The sequence below is a fragment of the Hyperoodon ampullatus genome (assembly GCF_949752795.1).
Source record: "Hyperoodon ampullatus genome assembly, chromosome: 6".
Classification (NCBI taxonomy): Eukaryota; Metazoa; Chordata; class Mammalia; order Artiodactyla; family Ziphiidae; genus Hyperoodon; species Hyperoodon ampullatus.
This window is the reverse complement of record NC_136919.1, coordinates 36,420,804-36,444,302: the sequence shown is the minus strand read 5'-3', so window position 1 is coordinate 36,444,302 and position 23,499 is coordinate 36,420,804. Positions and strand designations below refer to the sequence as shown.

The following is a 23,499-nucleotide window of genomic DNA, read 5'->3' as shown; positions in this document are numbered from 1 at the left end:
TTCAGCGGGAGGCGCAGGGCGGGGCTTCCTCCCGCCGACTCCGAACCCGGCTCAACTTTTCCGAGTCCACGTCTCTTCCTTCGGACAGGCGTGTTTCACCAGGTCGGGACCAGCCAACGTGACAACCACAGACCTTTACAGAAAGAGCTCCCGTCCCGCCTCGAGGACCTCCCCCGGCCGGGGCAGCCCGGGCCAGCTCGACCAAGCCCCTCACGGACTGCGGCGCGCGGCTCCCCGAGGCCGAGCCCGCCTCTCGCCTCGCTTCTGGGCGCCCGCGTCGCGGCGCCGAGCGCAGCATCCCCGGCATGGAGACCGGCTCGGACTCAGGTCAGAGGCCTGCGCGTCCGTTCCGCGCCGGAGCCGCCGGAGGCTACGCGGGCAAGGAGGGGCGGCGAGGACCGGCTAGGCCGGGCAGCCGTTGGAGGCCGCCGCGTGCCGGGTCCGCGCAGGGAGCGCTCGCGGGCCGGCTCCCGCGCGCGGGGCGGGCGGCGGCAGGTGGGCAGGACGAGCCGCGAGCGAGCGAGCGAGCGAGGGCGGGCGGGCGCGCGAGGGGCCCGGCGGGGGGGCCGCTGGGAGGATGGCTCAGCTCTTTCTAAATATAAAACCGGCGTGAGTTGGGCGAGCGCGGCGCTGAGCCGCAGAGCAGCCGCGCGGGCCGGGCGTACCGGGCCTCGGCCAACGGACAGCGGCGGCTCCGCAGAGACGCCGGACTGCGGGAGCGCCCGAGTCGCGAGCTCGCGGGGGACGGCGAGAACTACGCGTGCAGCGAGGAGGACGCAGGCGGCGGCGACGGCGGGCGGGCCTCGTGGGCGCAGCTCGGCCCGCGCCGAAGTACCAGAGGCGGCTGCCGGCCTCTGCTGCACCGAGAGCGGCGAGCCCCCCGTGCCGCCCGTCCGTGCCCTCCCCCTCCGGCCCCTCCCTCCCTCCCCGGCGCAACATGGCTGCGGCCGCCGCCTCCGCCTCCCAGGACGAGCTCAGTAAGTGCCACGGCAAGCCTGCGGCCGCGAGCCGGATCCGGCGCAGCGCCGGGCCGGGAGCGGCGGCCGGGGCCGGGCGGGAGGGCCGGGGAGCAGGGCCGGGCTGGCGGGCGGGCGGCGGCCGCGGCGTGCGGGGGGCTGGGGCGCTCGGGCCTGGCGGTTGGGCGGGCGGGGCGGCGGCCGCCGGCGGCGTTTGTAGGCCTCAGGTTTGCACCGTCACGTTGCGAAATTGAAACCGGAGCCCCGGGCGGAGCCACCTCGGTGTGCGATCCGCCCCGGCCCGGGGGTGGGGGGAGCCTAGCCCCCTGCCCGTAGGGGCTGGGCTGGCTGGGCGGCCGGAGCCCCAGAGGGGCGGGCTGTGTCTGCCGTCCCGTGTGACCCCTCCGTGGACCCCGGGCCCAACTGTTGGGCGAGTTCTAGAAGTGGAGCTTTCGGGGAGGAGGAGAAGGTGCCGTGTTGTGACACTAGAAATCAGCGGAAAGGTCAGGAACAGGCGGTGACCCTCAGGTGGAGCAGGAAGGACGGGCGAGCAGGCAGGGTCGCGGCGCTAGCCGCAGGGGAAACCTCGGGGTGACAGCGCTTTCAGAAAGGAGAGCCAGTGCACACTTGACCTTAAACGTTGCAGTTTTCCGGGGGACGGCGATCCACGCTCGGGGAGAGCGGTGGTCACCCTGAATCGCAGGCCACCTCGCCCGCCGCCCGGGTTCGCCTCGGTGGTTTATGGGAAGTGTAGTCCCCGGGCGCCGCAGGCCCACGCCGGGGTCATAAAAATTGAATTTTCCTAGGACATGCAAGACAATTTCTGATTGCCTTTGGGGTGGTTAGGTGAAAAGCTTTAGGTGTTTTCTCAACGCTGCCCTTCAGTTTATGAAGAACAAGAAAGGTGTTATTTAGGGATGAGGTGGGTTTTAAATGGAATGAAGCCTGGGTGAGGTGTCTCAAGCCTTGTGAAGTTTCTGTTGTTACAGCCCCCTCTGAATTTTCATATGAAAGTAGCTATACGCACAGTAATTTCTGTTTCTTTGGTGCTTGACAGTTTAAAGATACTTTTATATACATGATCTCACTTTTGTCCTCCTAACAGCCTAGTAAGGCAGGTAGGTAGTAATTATCCTTGTTTTAAAGAGGAGGCAGGCTTAGAGAGATAAGTTCCTTGCTGCTTTGACACAAAACTGGTGTAGCAGCAGTGGTGTTTGCACATTTTGAGGCTGAAATAAAGAATTGGTGTCACCCTGGGCAGGATGGAGAGTCTTGAGTAGACAAGGTCTCATGCGGTGGTTAGAGATAAACAGGGCCTGATAGCCACAGAGTTGATTGCTTGTGTGTCAGTTCCAAGCTGGAGCACCACCAGGCCTTTTGGGGAGATCAGCTCCCTGATCTTTTTTCTTCCATTTTTTGTTATTGTGGTAAAATACACATAACATAAAATTTACCATCAAAACCATTTCTAACTGTACAGGCCAGTGGTCTTAAGGACATTCATATTGTTGTGCAATCATCACCACCGTTTATCTCCACAACTCTTTTCATCTTGCAAAACAGAAACTGTATGCCCACTAAACCCTCCCTTTCCCCCGTCCTCCCAGCCCCTGGCAGCTACTGTACTACTTTCTGTCTCTGTGATTTTTTTTTAAAAAATAAATTTATTTATTTATTTTTTGGCTGTGTTGGGTCTTTGTTGCTGTGTGCGGGCTTTCTCTAGTTGTGGGGAGCGGGGCTACTCTTTGTTGCAGTGTGCGGGCTTCTCATTGTGGTGGCTTCTCTTGTAGCGGAGCACCGGCTCTAGACGCACAGGCTTCAGTAGTTGTGGCACACGGGCTCTACAGTGCAGGCTCAGTGGTTGTGGCGCACGGCCTCAGTAGTTGTGGCTCATGGGCTCAGTAGCTCCACAGCATGTGGGATTTTCCTGGACCAGGGATCGAACCCACGTCCCCTGCATTGGCAGGCGGATTCTTAACCACTGCGCCACCAGGGAACTCTCTGTCTCTATGATTTTGATATCTCTAGGTATCTCATGTAAGTGGACTCATACAGGATTTGTCTTTTTGTGGCTGGCTTATTTCACTTGGCATAATGTCCTCGGTTCATCCGTGTTGTACCATGTGACAGGATTTTCTTTTTTAAGGCTGAGTAGTATTCTGTTGTATACATATGTCATATTTTCTCATCCATCTGTTGAGGGACACTTGGGTTGCTTGTATGTTTTTAGCTATTGTGAATAATGCTGCTATGAATATGGATGTACACATCTCTCTTTGAGACTGTGCTTCCAGTTCTTTTGGATATATACCCTGAAGTGGGATTGTTGGATTATATGGTAATTCTATTTTTAATTTTTTGAGGAACTGCCATACTGCTTTCCACAGTGCCTATACCATTTTATGTTCCCACCAGCAGTAAACAAGGGCTCCAGTTTTTCTAGGACCTCGCCAACACTTGTTATTTTCTATATATATATATATATTTTTTTTTTTTTTTGCGGTACTCGGGTCTCTCACTGTTGTGGCCTCTCCCGTTGCGGAGCACAGGCTCCGGATGCGCAGGCTCAGCGGCCATGGCTCACGGGCCCAGCCGCTCCGCGGCATGTGGGATCCTCCCAGACCGGGGCACGAACCCGTGTCCCCTGCATTGGCAGGCGGACTCTCAACCACTGCGCCACCAGGGAAGCCCTATTTTCTATATTTTTGATAGTAGCTATCCCAGTGGGTGTGAGGCGGTCTGATGTTTTAAGTTGTTCTACAGCAAGATATCTGAGTTCATGTAGCACTAAACACATTATACATTATACTAAACACATACTAAACATATAAACATACTATAAACATATAAACATACTAAACACATACTAAACACATTATACATTATACATTTATATTTATAAATTACTAGTTGGAATGGGGAACAAAACTAGAGGAAGAATTGGATATCATTCTTAAGTGGCTGATGTATTTGTATTTATGCATTGTGCTCCTGTACATCAGGTACCTGTTAAAACGTTTTTAGTTCTTCTGGTTGAGGAATTTATTGGCTTTAGCAGCTACTGGAAAAGTTAGGAAGAAATAATTCCAGGGGCTTCCCTGGTGGCGCAGTGGTTGAGAGTCCGCCTGCCGATGCAGGGGACACGGGTTCGTGCCCCGGTCCGGGAGGATCCCACGTGCCGCGGAGCGGCTGGGCCCGTGGGCCATGGCCGCTGAGCCTGCGCGTCCGGAGCCTGTGCTCCGCAACGGAAGAGGCCACGGCAGTGAGAGGTCCGCGTACCGCAAAAAAACAAAAAACAAACAAAAAAGAAATAATTCCAGTGCTTGCTTTTTCATTGTTTTGTTTGGTCAAGTCACCAGTCTTTGGCCACAGATGTCTGTTGACTTGGTTTCTGCATTTCTTCAGGCGAGATTAAATACTTGGCAGTTGGTACCTTGGAATAATTTAACTTGAAATCACACTCATACATACCGAACGTGTATATAAGGAACTTCAAATAAGCCATTTTCAGTTTCAGAAAGGTTATGGTAAAAGGAGAGATGGCTGGTAAAAAGGTGCTTTTTAGAATTCTGCTATAAAAGAAAGGAGCTAAGTATCTGAATATTAGCTGGCTATTATTTCTGACTGGTAGATGATAAAGCAAACTACTAGATGCCAGCATTGTTTTTCCCCCTAATATTTTATCATAAAACTCTTCAAAAATACAGAAAAATTGAAAGTGAGCATTCATATACCCACTACCTATATTCTACGTGTGATATTTTACTACTAACTTTATCACATATCTGTCCATTTTCAAGCCACATTTTAAAATGTTATTTTAGTTATTTTATTATTTGAAAAAGATTGTGGTAAGATACACATACATAACATAAAATTTATCATTGTAACCATTTTTAAGTGTACAGTTCAGTGGCATTAAGTACTCAATCCATCTTATTTTGATGCATTTCAGAGTGAATTGGAGACATCAGTACCCTTCCCCCTAAATATTTCAGCACTAGCATTGTTTTTTTTTTTTGCACTAGCATTGTTTTAAGTGCTTTGTATATTATATTCTTTTTTAAAAAGATTTTTTAATATTTATTTTATTTATTATTTATTTTTGGCTGTGTTGGGGGTTGTTGCTGCGTGCGGGCTTTCTGTAGTTGTGGTGAGCGGGGGCTACTCTTTGTTGCGGTACGCGGGCTTCTCACTGTGGTGGCTTCTCTTGTTGCAGAGCACGGGCTCTAGGCGCGTGGGCTTCAGTAGTTGTGGCATGCAGGCTCAGTAGTTGTGGCTTGTGGGCTCAGTAGTTGTGGCTTGCAGGCTGTAGAGTGCAGGCTCAGTAGTTGTGGTGCACAGGCTTAGTTGCTCTGCAGCATGTGGGATCTTCCCGGACCAGGGCTCAAACCCGTGTCCCCTGCATTGGCAGGCGGATTCTTAACCACTGCGCCACCAGGGAAGCTCCTATATTCTTTTATTCATTAAAATAATCCTAAGAGGTAGGTAAAGTTCTTATTGCTGTTTTGTGGAGTGGAAAACAGACATTTTAGGTTCCCAAGGTCCCTCAGCTAGTAAGTGGTGGAGTTGGAACTGGATTCCAGGTGGCTCACAGGCACTCATAACCAGCCTTTAGGCTGGGTTACCTCCGTGTTCTATAGAGTGTTCATGCTGATGAAGAGATAAAATCAGATGCACTGCTAAATTCTTAGCTACTTGTTACTTTAATCCAATTATTTGACTGCTGTTGAACACTGCTATGGTGTACAAAAGAAACATGAAAAGTCTACTGATGGAATGATAATACTACTGAGAAGAAAGAGGAAGAATACTTGTAAACAGATATGTAAGGACCAAAGTGTATGATTTGTTATAGTTAGTAATGCTAGAGTAATATTATCATTTTTGGTTCCCAGGTCTGTGATTTTGAGATGTATAACTCGTGACACTGCCTTTCTATAGATTTTAAATCAATGCGTTTTACCTTTGCATTTGAAGTGATATACATGTCATAAATTTAAATGAAATCTGTAGCTGCTTTCAGTTGTATCTGATACTACACTCTGTAGGAGCTCCTGAGAAGCAGAATTGACAGGTTTGTCTTTTACTTATCTCTTTGCTTTTCTTTCTTTTTCTTCTTTTCTTTTTTTATTTTTCGAGTAGTATCATGTATGAAAGTTGTCAAAAGGTAAGCAGGATAATCTTGGGTTGGGGTTTGTTATCCTTTCAAAAATATCCTGTAATTGTCACTTTGAGTCAGGTGATTGTAATAGAATAATGGTAAAGCTAATGTTTTTTGAGAGCTTACCATTGTGTTCTAATCACTTTGTATGAATTAATTGATTGAATCCTTACAACAACCCTGTGACTTTGGTACTATTGTTGTCTGGTGTTGTTTCCCTCATACTACAGAGTTAGGGCTTGAACTCAGATTTTTTGATTCCAAAGTTTATGTTAATTCTGTGCTGCTACTGTACTAGTGTCTCTGAAAGGGAAAATATAGTTTATAAGAAGGTTAACATGGCTTTTTTCCCAATGTCTTGCTAGCCTCCAGAAGAAACCTGCTATAGTGTATAAAGTATGGCAATATTCTGGTTCATTGAAGAGGACATATTAGATTTGGGGGTAAGATGCCAAAATAGAGAACAATTAGTTCTGACTGTTAAAGGCATTTCTGAAATCTAGTTTGTAAATTACTTAAGGTCATAGTCTGTAGTTTTCTTTCTTTATATTTAGGATAATATAACTGTTTGGAATGGAATGAAATTCAATGCAAGGCACGTGGGCTAGTTTTTCTTCTAATATTATCCTCTGCCAGTTCATGGAAAAGTTGACATTGTAGTTATATTTCAGCAATGGGTAGGGAGATTTTCTGACAGAGGGAAGGAAGCATTTGAGGCTTTTCACCTGGTCAGCTGTTCATTGGTTTCATGTTCTGGGCTTTATAATTCTAAGGCATCCTTAGAATCTGATCTTCATTGGGATAAAGACAGCTCATGAAGGAGCAACAGCCTATGATCTTAAAGCACATTGATGCTATTCAATTTGACCATTCGACACAGCCACTTCAGTTGCAAAAGTTGGCCAGATAATCAACATGTCAGGTGTCTTCTGAGAGAGTCTCTGCCAGTGCCAGACATCCTAGTGGCTCTTTTAGAGGATGAGATGGGGAAGCTGTGTGTGTAGCTGTGTAGGTGAACGTGATTCTGTGAGTGTACTGAAACAGCCCCAGAGAGATGGCTGCTTTAGTGACAGCCATATATGCAGCTGAGCTGAGCTATGTAGAAAGGCTGCATCAAGCCTGTATTATTTTAATTTTGGGTACTTAGCCAGATCGGAAGGTTAAAATGGAAAATAGTGATGATATTTCTGTTTTTTATAATTTCTAGTTTTCCACTTCTACCCCATCTTGTTTTGAATTATGCTTTCAGTAAATTGTAATATTTAATAAAGGCCAGTGTTGGTGAGAATAGTTGGCACTGGGGCGTTCGACCTTGTTCAGAAGATAGATGTTAAAACTGTAGGCACTGCCAGTGTGCTCAAATGGTCTGATCTAAGTTGCTGGTCTCTGTTTTCAAGCCTGGCCGGTCTCTGCCTTGATGATTGCCATCTTATATGACTTGTTTTCCCCACACATTTTCCAATTCAATAAGCAGTCTTTAAAAATGGAGTTACTGGGCTTCCCTGGTGGCGCAGTGGTTGAGAGTCTGCCTGCCGATGCAGGGGACACAGGTTCGTGCCCCAGTCCGGGAAGATCCCACATGCCGCGGAGCGGCTGGGCCCGTGAGCCATGGCCACTGAGCCTGCGCGTCCAGAGCCTGTGCTCCGCAACGGGAGAGGCCACGACAGTGAGAGGCCCGCGTGCCGCAGAGAAAGGAAAAAAAAAAAATGGAGTTACTAACTTATGGTCCTGGCCTCACACGGCTTATAATTCAGTGTAGAGGCAGATTTATATATAACTATAAATAGCTAATAGGAAGTATGATATGAAAAATGCCTAATACAGTTCTTTAGAAATGTCAAGGAGTGAGGATAGTATTCCAGGCTAAGGGAACAATAGCTTGAGCTCAGTCATAGAATTTGAAAACTATTGTGCATTTTCAGGGAAAGTTGGAATGAGTCTGATATGCTAGAATGGGGGTACTATGGCTGCATGAAGTACTAGGAAAGGAGTTAAAATTTGGAGTCTGAGACTTGGCCTTTTGTGCCTTTTACAATTTGGGATCTTGAGCAGATTATTTTACTTCACTAAGTTTCTCATAGAATTGGGATAATTAGAAATACTCATAGTGTTGTTAGGCTTAATGTACATGTTAATGCACTGTGTAAACAATTAAATTCTGTATAGATTATTATTTTTAGTGGAGGGAGTAGTAGGAGAAAAAGCTAAGGGTAAGGTTGGGACCAGCTTGTCTAGCAATGCCAGCACAACTAATGTTTATTTATTTTTTGGCTGTGTTGGGTCTTTGTTGCTGTGCGCAGTCTTTCTCTAGTTGTGGTGAGTGGGGGCTACTCTTTGTTGCAGTGCATGGGCTTCTCATTGCGGTGGCTTCTCTTGTTGCAGAGCATGGGCTCTAGGCGTGTGGGCTTCAGGAGTTGTGGCACACGGGCTCAGTAGTTGTGGCTCGTGGGCTCTAGAGCGCAGGCTCAGTAGTTGTGGTGCACCAGCTTAGTTGTTCCGCAGCATGTGGGATCTTCTTGGGCCAGGGCTTGAACCCGTGTCCCCTGCATTGGCAGGTGGATTCTTAACAACTGTGCCACCAGGGAAGCCCAACACAACTAGTTTGAACTTTGTTCTATAGACAGTAGAGGACCATCAGAGGCTTTCAAGCAGGGGTGTAACCTGAGTAGACCCTTTTATAAGGATAACAGGTGGCAGTGGTATAACATTGATTGCAGGGGTCCAGAGACCAAGAGCAGCAAGACTAAAAGGAAGATATTACAGTAGCCAAGTTAGAAGAAACTTAGGCTCTGAACTGGGATAGTGGAAGTGGATTTGACAGGTAATATAATCTAGAATCCCTAAAATATGTAGAAACTATTGGCTGAGTAGTGGAGATTTATTCAACAGAAGGAGTTAGAGAGGATTCCCAGAATCTACCTGGAGATTAAGGGGGTCGAGAGTACAGCCTCTAGACAGATTTGGGGAGGTAAGAGTGGAGAGAAGAGAAAGCAGGTTTGTGTTCAAGAAATAAATCATTTGTTGAATGAATGGGTTGAATTATTGAGGCGCCCATGTTGAGTGGTTTAGGGAGACTGTTTTGAATAGTGACTAAAACCTCTGGTGTTGAAGTCAGAACTGATTTTGAATCTTGACTCTGCCACTTTTTAGTTTTAATGTCAAGGGATCTAACTTTTAAGCCTTGGATTCCTCATCTGTAAAATGGGATAACAAAACTATTTTACAGGGTTGTTGTAAGAATGGGAAGAGATAATGCATGTTAAGAACTTGGTATAGTGTTGGGCACATGGATTACAGGTGTGTGGGAGCTTTGGTTCTGAAACGTGGGAGAGTGTGGGGTGATGGTGGACGGATTGTCCAGAGGACAGCTGTCTGGGGGCTATGAATATATAGGGATGAGAAGAAGACAGAAAAGAACCAGGGAAGGGGATCAGAAGTGCCTAGAGAGGGCAAAGGTTTCCCAGGGTTATGACTATCAAATGTTTGCATTCTCAGTTGTTATAATGTGTTAATCAAGTGTGCCCATCCACTGATACTCTTCTTATAAGATTATTGTGTAAATCAGACACTTTGTTCTAATTTTAATGTAAGGTTTTGCGTGTTTATGATATATATGTACACACACACAATGTATGTTGTATTGGAGTTTTTTAGCCTTCAGTGAATAACTAGCAGTATGTATGTATTTTAAGTATTAACATATTTGTTCTACACACTCAATTTTTTTAAATTGAGTATTGTTGATTTACAATGTTGTGTTTCTGGTGTACATCAACGTGATTCAATTATACACACACATATATATACACATATATTCTTTTTCATATTATTTTCCATTATGGTTTATTACAGGATACTGAATATAGTCCCTGTGCTGTACAGTAGGACCTTGTTTCTATACACCAGATTTTATTTATGGACTTATTCCTTACTATTTCTCCAATTTGGTAATCACTATGATTTCCCCCCCTCATTCTGAATTTGCAAAGCAGGGTATCAAATTAGGAGCTCTTAGCATGGAAATGAAAAGTGTTTATTTTGTTTTTTTAAATGGTAGCTATAAGTATAAATCTTTTAATTGTTTTTTTTTCCCCTGGTGTTCCAAATAATAGATTCTTTATACAATTGCATATGTACGAGTGGATGAACACACCATTGGTGATCCAGAGGATTTTTGTCAAGACTGGATAAACCATGTATCACATTGATTGTAGAGGTTAGTAGATTTAGTTCCTTAGGATGTGTGCATTTTTTGTAGTAGCATTTAAAAATGCATAGGTTATCAAGTAGCAATTTCCCCCCAAGATCTTCATGGGTTTTTCTCCATTTTTAGCTATCCTGAGAGAATCAGTGAAGTTCATTTTAGTTTATATATGCTTGAAGCTTCTATTCTCTGTCATCACATAAACATTAATTTAAAAAATTAGCAAGCAAAAGATAAAACTTGAAGATGTCCTTTAGCAGTGTGTGCAAGGAAAAGGCTGTGGATGTTAGTTTACAAGTAGTATTGTCTGCCACGACCACGAAGTATGATTTTATGTGCTCCAGGAATGTCATCATGGATTTAATTGTTTTATTTGTGAAAAGAGGTAAGGAGAAAGGCATCATCATGGTATTTGGATATTCCTGATTCTGCCATTTTGACATGCACTGTGATGGAAAAGCCACTTAATTCTACTTTGTTCTGAGGCTGAACAAGAGTATGGTGTCATTTTCACTCTTGGATGATATTGGATGGTCCTTTGATTGAAATTCTGTAAATTCAGATTGTAATTCTCTGATATCATGAGCTCAATATCCAGGGAGTACCTGAGATTTTGTAGCTTCAATCCAAAGGTGCATTTTGTTGCCGTCTTTCAATTTAACTACTGGATTCCCCTTCCCCCAGTGCATTCTCTTATTTTTTGGTGTGTATGTTGCTGCCAATGGTGTATGATGCCTTAATTCATTAGGTGAAATTTTGAGTGATGGAATGAATGGAATATTTTATAAACCAAAGTTCAACTTTAGAATAAACTTTGGCTTATTTTTACTATTTCACATATCTTCATTCCATTATAGAGAAATGGAAAATTGGAAGGTTGGAGAAAGTGTTTAGAAGAGAAATGACATTATTTACACCTAGATTCTTTTTTAGAGCTTTTGGACCTGTATAGATGTGTTAATTGCAATATAGCGAAGGCAAGCAGGTCAAACCACAATGCTGGGGTTTAAATAGTGACTTAAATAAAAAACATTCTAGAGTTTACACATCCAGATGGGTATTGTTCTAGGTAATTAGCCGCTTTGGGTGGATCTTAACTATCATACATTTGACTTGTATGCAGTCTGAACTCTTGCATAGAATGTATCATCTCCTTTAAGCTGACTTTCATAAGCTGAACTAATCTTTCTGCTCATCAGTTTACTAACACTGATTTCTAATTGGGCGTCTGCCAGCTGCTGTATCTGGGGGAAAGGGCCTCCTTGGGAGTTGGAAGTGTTTGTGGACCTCGGTGCATCTGGAGTCTGGCACTTGTTCATTAAATCTAGGGTACAGATGAGCGCTGCTGTTTCCTCACTTGACCCAGCCCTGCCAGGCTAACTCTGTGATGTCTTCTGTCCCGCCTCCTTTGTGTGTGGTGTTGTGGGGGGTTGGGGAGTGATGGGCAGGGGCTGTGTCTGAACAGGGAGGCATCGCCTTACTTTGGGCTATACTGGGTTGGTAGGGGGCTTAAAGTAGCCTGACATCATATGCAAATGGCTAGGACTTCTGAAGTGGCAGAAGAAAGGCTTCTTTCCCCTTCCCTGGAAACAGTCTAGTCACTAGTGCATCCTGATGAAGGGGTTTCCACATTGGGGTATCTGCTTGGGCCCTGGGGGTAAGACTGGTGGGCTAGGGAACAGGAAGATGGCTTGTCTGATTGCCTTAGTTCTGGGGGAAAGGAGTGTCAGCAGGGACTTTGTCAGCAAGAACCTCCTGCTCAGGACCTCATTGCCTGCAGAGGTTCTTATCTACTGACCCCTTGGTTCTTGGGCTGCCCTGGGTGGAGGGGGGCAACTCCCACAGGAACCATGATGGATTATCTCTTTCTGGGAATGAATCCTCCCCCAGCCCCTGACTTACTGTATTTGTGTTTACTGCTGGACTTTTCAACATTCAACATTTTCCTTTTAATACATTGGTGTTTAATGAGTTCTTTTTAAAAAAAGTGGGGAATGGGGGCAAGCCTGTATTTAAAAACACAGAAGTAGACATCACAGTTCTAAGCATTAATTCCTAAAGAAGTATCCTACTGGCCTCATTTAGATTTTGCCAAGTATTAGAGTGGCATTTAGTGAATTGAAATGGTATATAGGAACCAATAGATGATGTGGACTTTAACTACCAGTTAGTATTTGGTTAGATTTTTAAAAAATTAATCAATTTATTTTTGGCTGCGTTGGGTCTTCGTTGCTGCATGCGAGCTTTCTCTAGTTGGGGAGAGCGGGGGCTACTCTTCATTGCAGTACGTGGGCTTCTCATTGCGGTGGCTTCTCTTGTTGCGGACCACGGGCTCTAGGCGCGCCTGCTTCAGTAGTTGTGGTGTGCGGGCTCAGTAGTTGTGGTGTGTGGGCTCAGTAGTTGTGGCTCGTGGGCCCTAGAGCGCAGGCTCAGTAGTTGTGGCGCAAGGGCTTAGTTGCTCCGTGGCATGTGGGATCTTCCCGGACCAGGGAGCGAATGCATGTCCCCTGCATTGGCAGGCGGATTCTTAACCACTGTGCCACCAGGGAAGTCCTAGATTTTTAATTCTGGTAGATTGATCTACCAGAAGAGATTGAGTATTACATACAAAATTTAGATGCCAGCTAGGGCTTCCTTATTCTTCGTAGTTTTAGCCTCAGACTCCTCATTGCAGATTGTCAAAGCCCAGAGGTACTCACCCACCTACCCAGGCAATCTATCACATCCAATTTTTGTGAATTTCCTAGTTTAGTTTAACTTATGCTTTTCTTAGCTTCTGGGCTCCCATTTCTGAAAATGGTGTTTTGGTTCCACCCATGTCAGTTTGGACGTGAAACCCGCTTGTTTCACTGGTATACACACACACACACACACACACACACACACACACACACACACACACACACACACACACACACACACACACACACACACACACACACACACACACACACACACACACACACACACACACACACACACACACACACACACACACACACACACACACACACACACACACACTCCTCTTTTCCCAAGCATTTCAAGAATTCACTTAGCGCTTCAAGAGCTCTTAGCTCTTAGATGTGGTGAGTCATGAGGAAAGGGCTTGACTTTCTGCCCTTTCCTGCTCTGTCCTCCCCTTCCATCTTTTTTTCTCTCCTGTCCTTCTCTTTGCAGTAACTACTGCACCCCTCCTGATTTGGAGCAGAATAGTTGTCACACAGTCAGACCTTCCGGAATTTATCTCCTTCTCTTCTTTTTTTTAAAAAACCTTAAGCATTTATCATGATATTAAAAACATAGGGCTTCCCTGGTGGTGCAGTGGTTAAGAATCTGCCTGCCAATGCAGGGGACACGGGTTTGAGCCCTGGTCCGGGAAGATCCCACATGCCGCGGAGCAACTAAGCCCCTGTGCCACAACTACTGAGCCTGCGCTCTAGAGCCCGCGAGCCACAACTACGGAAGCCTGTGTGCCTAGAGCCCGTGCTGTGCAACAGGAGAAGCCACCACGATGAGAAGCCTGCGCACCGCAACGAAGAGTAACCCCCGCTCACCGCAACTAGAGAAAGCCCACGTGCAGCAACAAAGACCCAACGCAGCCAAAAATAAAAATAAATTGAAAAAATAAAAACATATAGTCCCTTTTCCAAGAGATTCTGATGTCAGGTGTTATGAATTGCCACTAATCCCCTCCTTTCCTTTGCCACAGATATTAGATGTATAAACTTCTAAATGGCTTTTCCAAACATGAGGAATTAATATTTCATACACTCAACAGATATTTGAGCAACTTCTTTCTACAAGGCACTGAGTTAAATGCTGGGATACCAAGAGACTACGTCACAGTTTCTCAACCTGAGGAGCTCTGGAGATGGATGGAGCAAATGAGTAGGCACTCAGGTGGAGTCACACCTCAAAGAGCTGTTATGGTCTAGGGAAGGGATGATTGGGCAGTTACATAATGTACAGCAAAAGATAACAAGTGCCAGGAGAGATATAGAAAAGGTCTGTGGGAGTTTGTAGGGCCAGGATGGGATGTGTAAGTGTGGAGCATGTAGTATTTGAGCTGGATCTTGAATGGAGAGGATTTGGATATGTGGAGATGGAGAAATGGTCAGGAGAGGTTGGTAGAGTATTCCTGGATGAGGGACTTGGTTGATCAAAAGAATTGTACAAGAAGAACATATGGTGCACTTACGAAGCTCTTGCAGTTTGGACAGCTGTTGGGGAGCAGTGTGATGCATGGTCAAGAAGGTTCTTTGTGGCTAGATTGGTCTACTCTTAGGAAGGACTTCCTCTCTCATCTGATATTCACCTCCGGCATATGCTACATGTGCTAGCTGCTTATTTTTTAATGTACTTTTATGGAAGTAGATTTTTTTTTTCTCCCTTGGTAAAAACCTTCCATTTGCATTTGGACACAGTGTTAAGGTGGTATAAGCAAAAATGGGGCACTTACTGTGAGGAATCATGGAGTCTTATGGAAATAAGAGGGACCCTCAGGAGGGGTTTGGAACTAAGGACTAGATGTCCTCCAGTTCTTCCACCTTCTCTCTGCACCCCCTGCCATTCTTTCTTCAGACCAGCTTCTTCTGATTTTGTGCCCCATGGCGTAGGCTGAAGATGCCCATGTCATATCTCCTGGCTTACTCTTAGAGGTCCGGGCACTCAAGGGAGGCCTGACTCTTTGGTCCCAATTCTGAGCTCCTGAGGAAAGGATAAATGAGTCAGGGACCATTCCTGTCACATTGACTGTGGTCAGGGTACAGTCATGTTGTGCATAGTTATCTAGTAAGGCTTAGTGTCATCCCCGCCTACTTTCTCTGCCTCAGCTGTGCTGTAATTTAGCATACTAGAAGGAGCATTGGGTTTGCAGTTGACCGCCTGGAGCTTGAATCCTAGCCCTGCCACTCAGTTACTACCTTTGTAATCTTGGTCAACATTCTCAGTGAATTCTAGGCTCTGTTTCCTCATCTGTAAGTTGAAGCTAATATTACCTACTTCAATAAATAGTACTTTAGAGGGAGGTACTGTGTTCTTTTGTGCACTTGGAGGATAAAGACCTCTCTTGGTTCAACTTGTGATTCTTTGTGTCATTAGCTTGGTGACCTTTGGCAAGTCAGTCAGATCTTGAGCCCCAGTTTTTCATCTACAAATGCAGATAATCACTGCCCACCTCACAGTGTTTTTCTGAGGCTCAGAAGGCCATGTGAAACTGCTTTGTGACTATAATGTATTTACATATGTGTGAAGCAGAAGAAGTTAAATACTATTAGGGAGACTGTTTTCCTTGTGAAATTATTCTGTTATAGTCTAGTGTATTTTGGTAGTAACTTGACAGATCTTTCTCAAAATATCCTGTAACGTTAGATTATTAATTGATTTATGATGCAATGGGCAGTGGTCCAAGTATTTTCAGCTTTCCCTTTCAATCTCAGCTTCCACTTAAGGCTTCTAACCTGATTTATAATTTAAAATTTACTTTCACATTCAGAAAAAAATGATGTTCTTTGTAGAAAATTTAAACAAATGTAAAGAAATCTGAAACCTGTCACACTGAAATAACCATTTTCTCTTTTTAATTCACACAAGTAATTCACGCTCATGAAGTAAGGTAGTAATGACATAGAATTAAACCAGTAAGCCAAAAAAGAATCCTCTGAAATTCCACCACATAAGGATAATCACTACCTTAAATATAGCCCTTTCCCTAGTCTTTTTGAGAGTAATGTTTTTCTTGCATACTTTCTAAGGAATGTTTTGATGTTCAAGTTGTCATGAAGAGATGATTCATCTAAGGAAAGAGATTTATTGCTTTTTCTTTCCTTCTTTCTTTTTTATTTTTTAAAATATTTTTTCCACAAGTGATGATATGAGTGAAAAGCCAGTATTTGCCTTTTATAATCCTGTGAAAAAAATAGCCTTTCTTCCTTGACTCTGAAGCCAAAGTTGTATGTTTTGGAGAGGTATGAAGAATGAGTGATTTACGTGGACAGTTTTATTTCTCAGGAATAATTACATGTTTTCAGAGTTATCAGTGGCCAATGGTAGATAACACTGAAGTGAGGTCCTTAAACCTTTACTGGTTATTTCTTCCTTGTGGGGTAGAAGGAAGGAAGGTCCCATCTTTCCCTTTAGATAGAGAAATTAAAGACAAGCGAATAATATGAATTAGAGAATTATTTAATGGAAAGTAAATGAATATATTCTTCTTTAAAAATCTTTTTTTCTTTAATATTTATTTACTTATTTATTTTTGGCTGCATTGGGTCTTCGTTGCTGCGCATGGGCTTTCTCTAGTTGCAGCGAGCGGGGGCTACTCTTGGTTGGGGGGCGTGGGCGTCTCATTGCGTTGGCTTCTCTTGTTGCAGAGCACGGGCCCTAAGCACACAGGCTTCAGTAGTTGTAGTATGTGGGCTCAGTAGTTGTGGCTTGCGGGCTCTAGAATGCAGGCTCAGTAGTTGTGGTGCACGGTTAGTTGCTCCGTGGTGTGTGGGATCTTCCTGGACGAGGGCTCGAACCCATGTCCCCTGCATTGGCTGGCGGATTCTTAACCACTGCACCAAAAGGGAAGTCCCAATATATTTATTCTTAGTAGATTTTTTTCCCCCACACGAATGTAATAGCTGACATAAGCTAAACTGGGATTTGTTTTACTGTTTGTTTGTTCATTTGGGGATTTAAGAATCTGTGTTTCTGATATGTTTCCTTTGAGACTGAATGTTTTTTTAAAGACTTTTTTTTTTTTTTTTTTTGCGGTACACGGGCCTCTCACTATTGTGGTCTCTTCCGTTGTGGAGCAGTGGCTCCGGACGCGCAGGCTCAGCAGCCATGGCTCACGGGCCCAGCCGCTCCTTGGCATGTAGGATCTTCCTGGCCCGGGGCACAAACCCGTGTCCCCTGCATTGGCAGGCGGACTCTCAACCACTGCGCCACCAGGGAAGCCCCTAAAGACTATTTTTTAAGAGCAGTTTTAGGTTTGCAACAAAATTGACAGGAGGGTACAGAGATTTCCCATACACCCCCTGCCCCCATATTTGTATAGCCACCCTCATTATCCACATCACTCACCAGAATGGTACATATTTTAGCAAGGATGAACCTACACTGACATATCATAATTACCGCACATCCATAGTTTACATTATGGTTCACTCTTGGTGTTGTATATTCTGTGGGTTTGCACAGACGTATAATATATATCCATCATTGTAATACCACAGAGAGTATTTTCACTGCCCTACAAATCCTCTGTGCTCTTCTTATTCATCCTTCCTTTCCTCTTCCTCCCTGGCAACTACTAATCTTTTTACTGTCTCCATAGTTACGCCTTTTCCAGAATGTCATATAGTTAGAATCATACAGTATGTAGCCTTTTCAGATTGGCTTCTTTCACTTAGTGATATGCCTTTAAGGTTCCTCAATGTCTTTTCATGGTTTGACAGCTCATTTCTTTTTAGCACTGAGTAATAGTCCATTGTCTGTATGTACCAGTTTATTTATCCATTCACCCACTGAAGGACGTCTTGGTTACTTCCAAGTGTTGGCAATTATGAATAAAGCTGCTGTAAACATCCATGTGCAGGTCTTTGTGTGGACATAAGTTTTCAACTCCTTGGGTAAATATCAAGGAGTGTGATTGCTGGATTGTATGGTAGGAGTATGTTTAGTTTTCCTAAGTTGTTGTCTTCCAAAATGGCTATACCGTTTTGCATTTCTACCAGTAAACGTTCTTATTTTTGTTCTACCATATTCTTTTTTTTTAAATTTATTTATATATTTATTTTATTTATTTGGCTGCATTGGGTCTTCATTGCTGCCCGTGGGCTTTCTCTAGTTGCAGGGAGCATGGATTACTCTTTGTTGTGGTGCGTGGGCTTCTCATTGTGGTGGCTTCTCTTGTTGTGGAACATGGGCTATAGGTGCACGGGCTTCAGTAGTTGTGTCTCGTGGGCTCTAGAGTGCAGGCTCAGTAGTTGTGACGCACGGGCTTAGTTGCCACGCGGTATGTGGGATCTTCCCAGACCAGGGCTCAAACCCCAGTCCCCTGCGTTGGCAGGCGTATTCTTAAGTACTGCGCCACCAGGGAAGTCCACTTCCATGTTCTTTAAGGTTCCTTTCAAGTTGTAAAATTCTGTGATTTAAATTTCTTTATCCTTGAAACATGGGTTCATTTAAAAAATTTGCTCTGTATGTTATTTTTTCTAAAAAGAAATGTATTTTTACTGAAGAGTATTTGAAAAGTACATGAAAATATAAAGAAGAAAAATTACTGATGTATTTTCTTCTTTTTATATAGTATCGTAAAACAGTTATTATGGTGTATATATTCTTTTTAACTAATGAAATATTTCAAGTATGAAGAAAAGTATAGAGAATTACCTTAGGAACACTTAGGTACGTCCCACTCATATTTGCCAAATCTGTACTACTAGCTACTAGCTTCAGGTCTTTTATTTATTTAGCTATTATTATTTTTTAACTTAAAAATTTTTTTTATTTTAATTATTTATTTTTGGCTGCGTTGGGTCTTTGTTGCTGCACGTGGGCTTTCTCTAGTTACAGCGAGCAGCGGCTACTCTTCGTTGCAGTGCACGGGCTTCTCACTGCGGTGACTTCTCTTGTTGCGGAACATGGGCTCTAGGTGCATGGGCTTCAGTAGTTGTGGTATGTGGCATCAGTAGTGGTGGCTCGTGGGCTCTAGAGCATGGGCTGAGTAGTTGTGGCGCACGGGCTTAGTTGCTCTGCAGCACGTGGGATCTTCCCGGACCAGGGCTCGAACCCGTGTCCCCTGCATAGGCAGGCGGATTCTTAACCACTGCGCCACCAGGGAAGCCCCAGATCTTTTATTTTTTAAAGACATAAACATTACTGATACAATTCAAACACCCTGTGCTACCCCTTACAAATTTTCCTTTTCTTTCTTTTTTTTCTCTCCTCTCCCCTTCATTTTTTCTTCTCTTTTATCTCCTTGACCAAGGGTTGTCATTCCTGTGCTGTACATATCATAAGCAATGTATATATTGCATTTAAAAACTTGACATAAGTGGAACCATAATGTACATATCCTGCAACTTGCTTTCTCTGTTTGATCTTAGTTTTTAAGATACTGTCATGTTGGTCCATGTGACATGTGACTCTTGCTTATTTTCATTGTTGTATGACCCTGCCACATTTTCTTTATCCATTTTCCTGTTGACTGACCTTTAGATTGTTTCCGTTTTTTTTTTTTTTTTTTTTTTTTGCATTTACTGACCCCGTGGCTGTGAACAGTTTATTACAGTGTCCTTGTGCTTGTCTTTCCCTGGGAGTTTTTCTCCAGGACAGTGATACACAAAGAAGTGTGGTCTGAGGACTGGGGAATTATGTCTTGCAAATAGGGAACTTGCGGCAGAATGTAAATCAACAATCACTGTTAATTTATTTAACATTTCTTATCCTGGTAAGACTTTCTCAGTGAAGCAAGAAATGTTCCTTTTCTCTTAGAGGGCTGGTGACAAACAGTTTGCAACTGCGCTACTTTGCAGCTGGGCACTGCTCTAGAGTATATTCCCCTGGAGCAGGAGTGCCAGGTTGAAGGGGATGTGCGTCTTGAACCTCACTAGAGACCGACCACTTAACTAGAGCTTTGTTCTTCAGAGACTGTATCAGTGTACACCCCATCAGTGGTGAGCCTGAGTTCCTCTTGGTTGGTTTCCAGTCTTTGCCAACATTTGAAGAGTTTTTCTAATGTGTAGGGTGCAAAATTGTATCTCATTATTGTGTTAATTTTACGTATTCCTGATCAGTGAGATTGAGCGTCTTTTTATGTGTTATTAAATATATGACTCTCATCACTGAATTGCCTGCTTAGATTCGTTGTCCATTTAAAATCTTTGGATTAATTTGCTTTTTCTTGATTTGTAGGAATTTTAAAAGTATATTCTGTACTCAATTTCTTTTCATTTGAAAACATTGTAGCGGGGCTTCCCTGGTGGTGCAGTGGTTGAGAGTCCGCCTGCAGATGCAGGGGACACGGGTTTGTGCCCCGGTCCGGGAAGATCCCACATGCCGCGGAGCGGTTGGGCCCGTGAGCCATGGCCGCTGAGCCTGTGCGTCCGGAGCCTGTGCTCCGCAACGGGAGAGGCCACAACAGTGAGAGGCCCGCGTACCAAAAAAACCCCCAAAAAACATTGTAGCTATTTATAGCTTATTCTTTTACTTTATGGTGTGTTTTATGATATTTTAAAATCTTAACCTGTTAGTCTTTAATGCCTTGTGCTTGAGTTTTAATTTTCTCTTCTCAGTTTTCTTTTAAAAGCTTTAAAATCTTGCTTCTTACACTTGTGTCATTAATTTACCTGCAAGGATTTTTTAGGTTTTTTTTTTTTTTTTTTTTTGGTGGTACGTGGGCCTCTCATTGTTGTGGCCTCTCCCGTTGCGGAGCACAGACTCCGGACGCGCAGGCCCAGCAGCCATGGCTCACGGGCCCAGCCGCTCCGCGGCATGTGGGATCTTCCCGGACCGGGGCACGAACCCGTGTCCCCTGCATCGGCAGGCGGACTCTCAACCACTGCGCCACCAGGGAAGCCCCTAGGTTTTTTTTTTTTTAAATGGGGAAACACATTTTTTCCAGTTCTTCCTGACTAGTCCATTTTTTCCTTTCCTGAGTTGTTATGACCCCATACTCAATTTTCTTCCTATTTTTGTCTGTTGCCTATCCTTCCCTTTTTCAGACTCTCCTTCCTCCATCCTTAAATGCTCTTGTCTTGAGCAGTCTATCTCAGGCCTTCTGTTGTTTTCTTTCTACTGCAGTTACCATACACGTGTGCTAAACCTGGACACCAGCCTTGCCTCTTCCTTCTCTACTCTATACCCATGACCACCAAGCTCTGGCACACAGTAGGGCTTCAGTACATACTTCAATGAGTGTGTGAGTGAATGTGTGATCTAGATAGGGGAATTAGTGCTTCACAGGGTGAAGATAGCAGGGTGCTGGGTCTCGATGGAGGAGAGAATTTGGCAGAGCAGGGAGAAGGGTAAATTTAGTTTGACATGTTTGGTCTTAGCTTCTTATTCATAGTAGTGAGCTTTCTCTGGTGTTGTTTTCTGACCTTTGAATTTGTACATTTTCCCGTTGTCATAAATACCACTTGAATGAGGCAAATTCTTATGACCTTTTGGTGATTCTCTCAAACAGGGCTCCCTGTAGAAGGTGCAGTATACAAGGATAGTATCATATAAAATACAGGGTCATCGTTGTAGACAGTTGCATGGGTAGGTAAGGGTTTTTAGACTGAAGGTCAGAAGACCCTATTCTCGTTCTTGCTTGACTGTAATTACCTCCGTGACCTTAAAACTCACTGTGCTTTTTTATATTCAACAGTCTTTCAGTCCTCTCCAACTCCAAGTGGAGTAGAAACCTTTCTTTGTACAAGTTTCATAATAAATTTTTTTTTCTTGACTTGGGCAGTAGTTACATAGGTGTTTATAATAACTCATTAAACTACACTTATGTTTTGTACGCATTTTTCTAAATGTTTTATTTCACAATGAAAAAAAGATTTTAAAAACCCACAAAAGACTAGGTTTCTTACATCCCTCATGTGCCAAAGAAACTCCAGCTGGATTAAAGACTTGGATACAGAAAGGAGAATCATAAGAGCTAGAAGAAAACATAGATAAATATATGTGTCAGGGTTTCCAGGACCACCCCCAGGTTCCATGACTTGCTAGGAGGATTCACAGGACTCTGCACATATTTGTACTCATGGCTAACATTTATTGCCGTAAAAGGATAAAAAACGAAATGAGCAAAGGGAAAAGGCACATGAGGTGGAGTCTGCAGGAAACCAGGTGCAAGCTGCCGAGAGTCCTCTCCCAGTTGAGGCACATGGGACATGCATAATTCCTTCAGCAATGAGTTTTGACAACACGTGTGAAATGTTGTCTACTGGGGATATTCTTTAGAGACTCATTACCAAGGGTTTTTATTTGGTGCTGGTCACGTTGGCACCTTCTGCCCAACACGTACTAGCATTCTGGATTCTCAGGAGGAAACCACGGTTGAGCATAAAGCATATTGTTTGCACAAACAGTTCAGGCACAGCAAGTAACTCTCTTCAGTTCTGGAAATGGTGGGAACCCTCCTGAAATCCAAGTCTCCACATGGCAGCCAAGGACCAGCCTTGGCAAACAAAGCCTTGTAAGGATAGCAGTCTCAGGCCCGCTGTGTTAACTCTTCTCTGCAGAATATAATATTTTTTATCATCTTAGAGTTAAAAAGGCATTTCTGAGCATGACTAGAAACTCAGAAGCCATAAAACAAAGGAATGGTAAATTTATGTTTAAAAAACTTAGATATGAAAAGAAAGAATGTGCTATAGAGTCACAAGGCATACTAGGAAAAATGTATTTTAATGTATGGAAGAACGGGGTAGTTTTTTCAATATTGTATAAAAGCTTTTAGAAGTCAGCAGCTCAAAAGAATAAAGTAATTTGCTGAAGAAGATATTTCAAATGACCAATAAGGGACTTCCCTGGTGGTGCAGTGGTTAAGAATCCACCTGCCAAGGCAGGGGACACGAGTTCAAGTCCTGGTCTGGGAAGATCCCACATGCCACGGAGCAGCTAAGCCCATGCACTACAACTACTGAGCCCAAGTGCCACAACTACTGAAGCCCGCGCGCCCTAGAGCCTGTGCTCTGCAACAAGAGAAGCCACTGCAATGAGAAGCCCGTGCACTACAACAAAGAGTAGCCCTCGCTCGCTGCAACTAGAGGAAGCCTGCGCACAGCAACGAAGACCCAACACAGCCATAAATAAATAAATAAGTAAACAAACTTTACCTCAGTAATAAAAAATATAAAATATCAGTGAGATTTTTTAAAATTTATCATATTCAGCTAAGGTTGATTACTTACAATCTTTGTAAGATTGATTACTCATTGTAGGAGTGAGTATAGGGAAATTGGTACTTACATATACTGCTGGTGGTATAAATGAGCACAGCCTTTTTGAAGGACATTTTTCCAAAATCTCTTAAACTTGGCACTCCTACCCTTTGACTCAGCAGTTTCATTTCTAGGGTTTTAGCTTACAGAAACCCATACAAGTGCACAGATACACATGGATAAGGATGTTCTTTGTTTTTTATTTTATTTTGTTAACATTTTAAAAACATCTTTATTGGA

The 23,499-nt window shown here is 43.9% G+C and overlaps 1 protein-coding gene across 2 annotated transcripts in view; it reads left to right on the top strand.

The window, feature by feature from the left end:
* Positions 1-937: 937 nt before the first annotated feature.
* The window catches only part of ECPAS (Ecm29 proteasome adaptor and scaffold), a gene marked incomplete at its 5' end in the record, with an annotated part of 100,175 nt that continues 77,613 nt past the window's right edge, over positions 938-23,499 (top strand). The window contains one exon of one of the 2 annotated variants that reach the window (XM_079706385.1): positions 938-977. In XM_079706385.1, coding sequence (XP_079562511.1) covers positions 938-977 — 40 coding nt within the window. Of the gene's footprint in view, positions 978-11,938; positions 11,982-23,499 lie in introns of those variants that run through there. The other variant, XM_079706384.1, reaches the window with a different exon arrangement.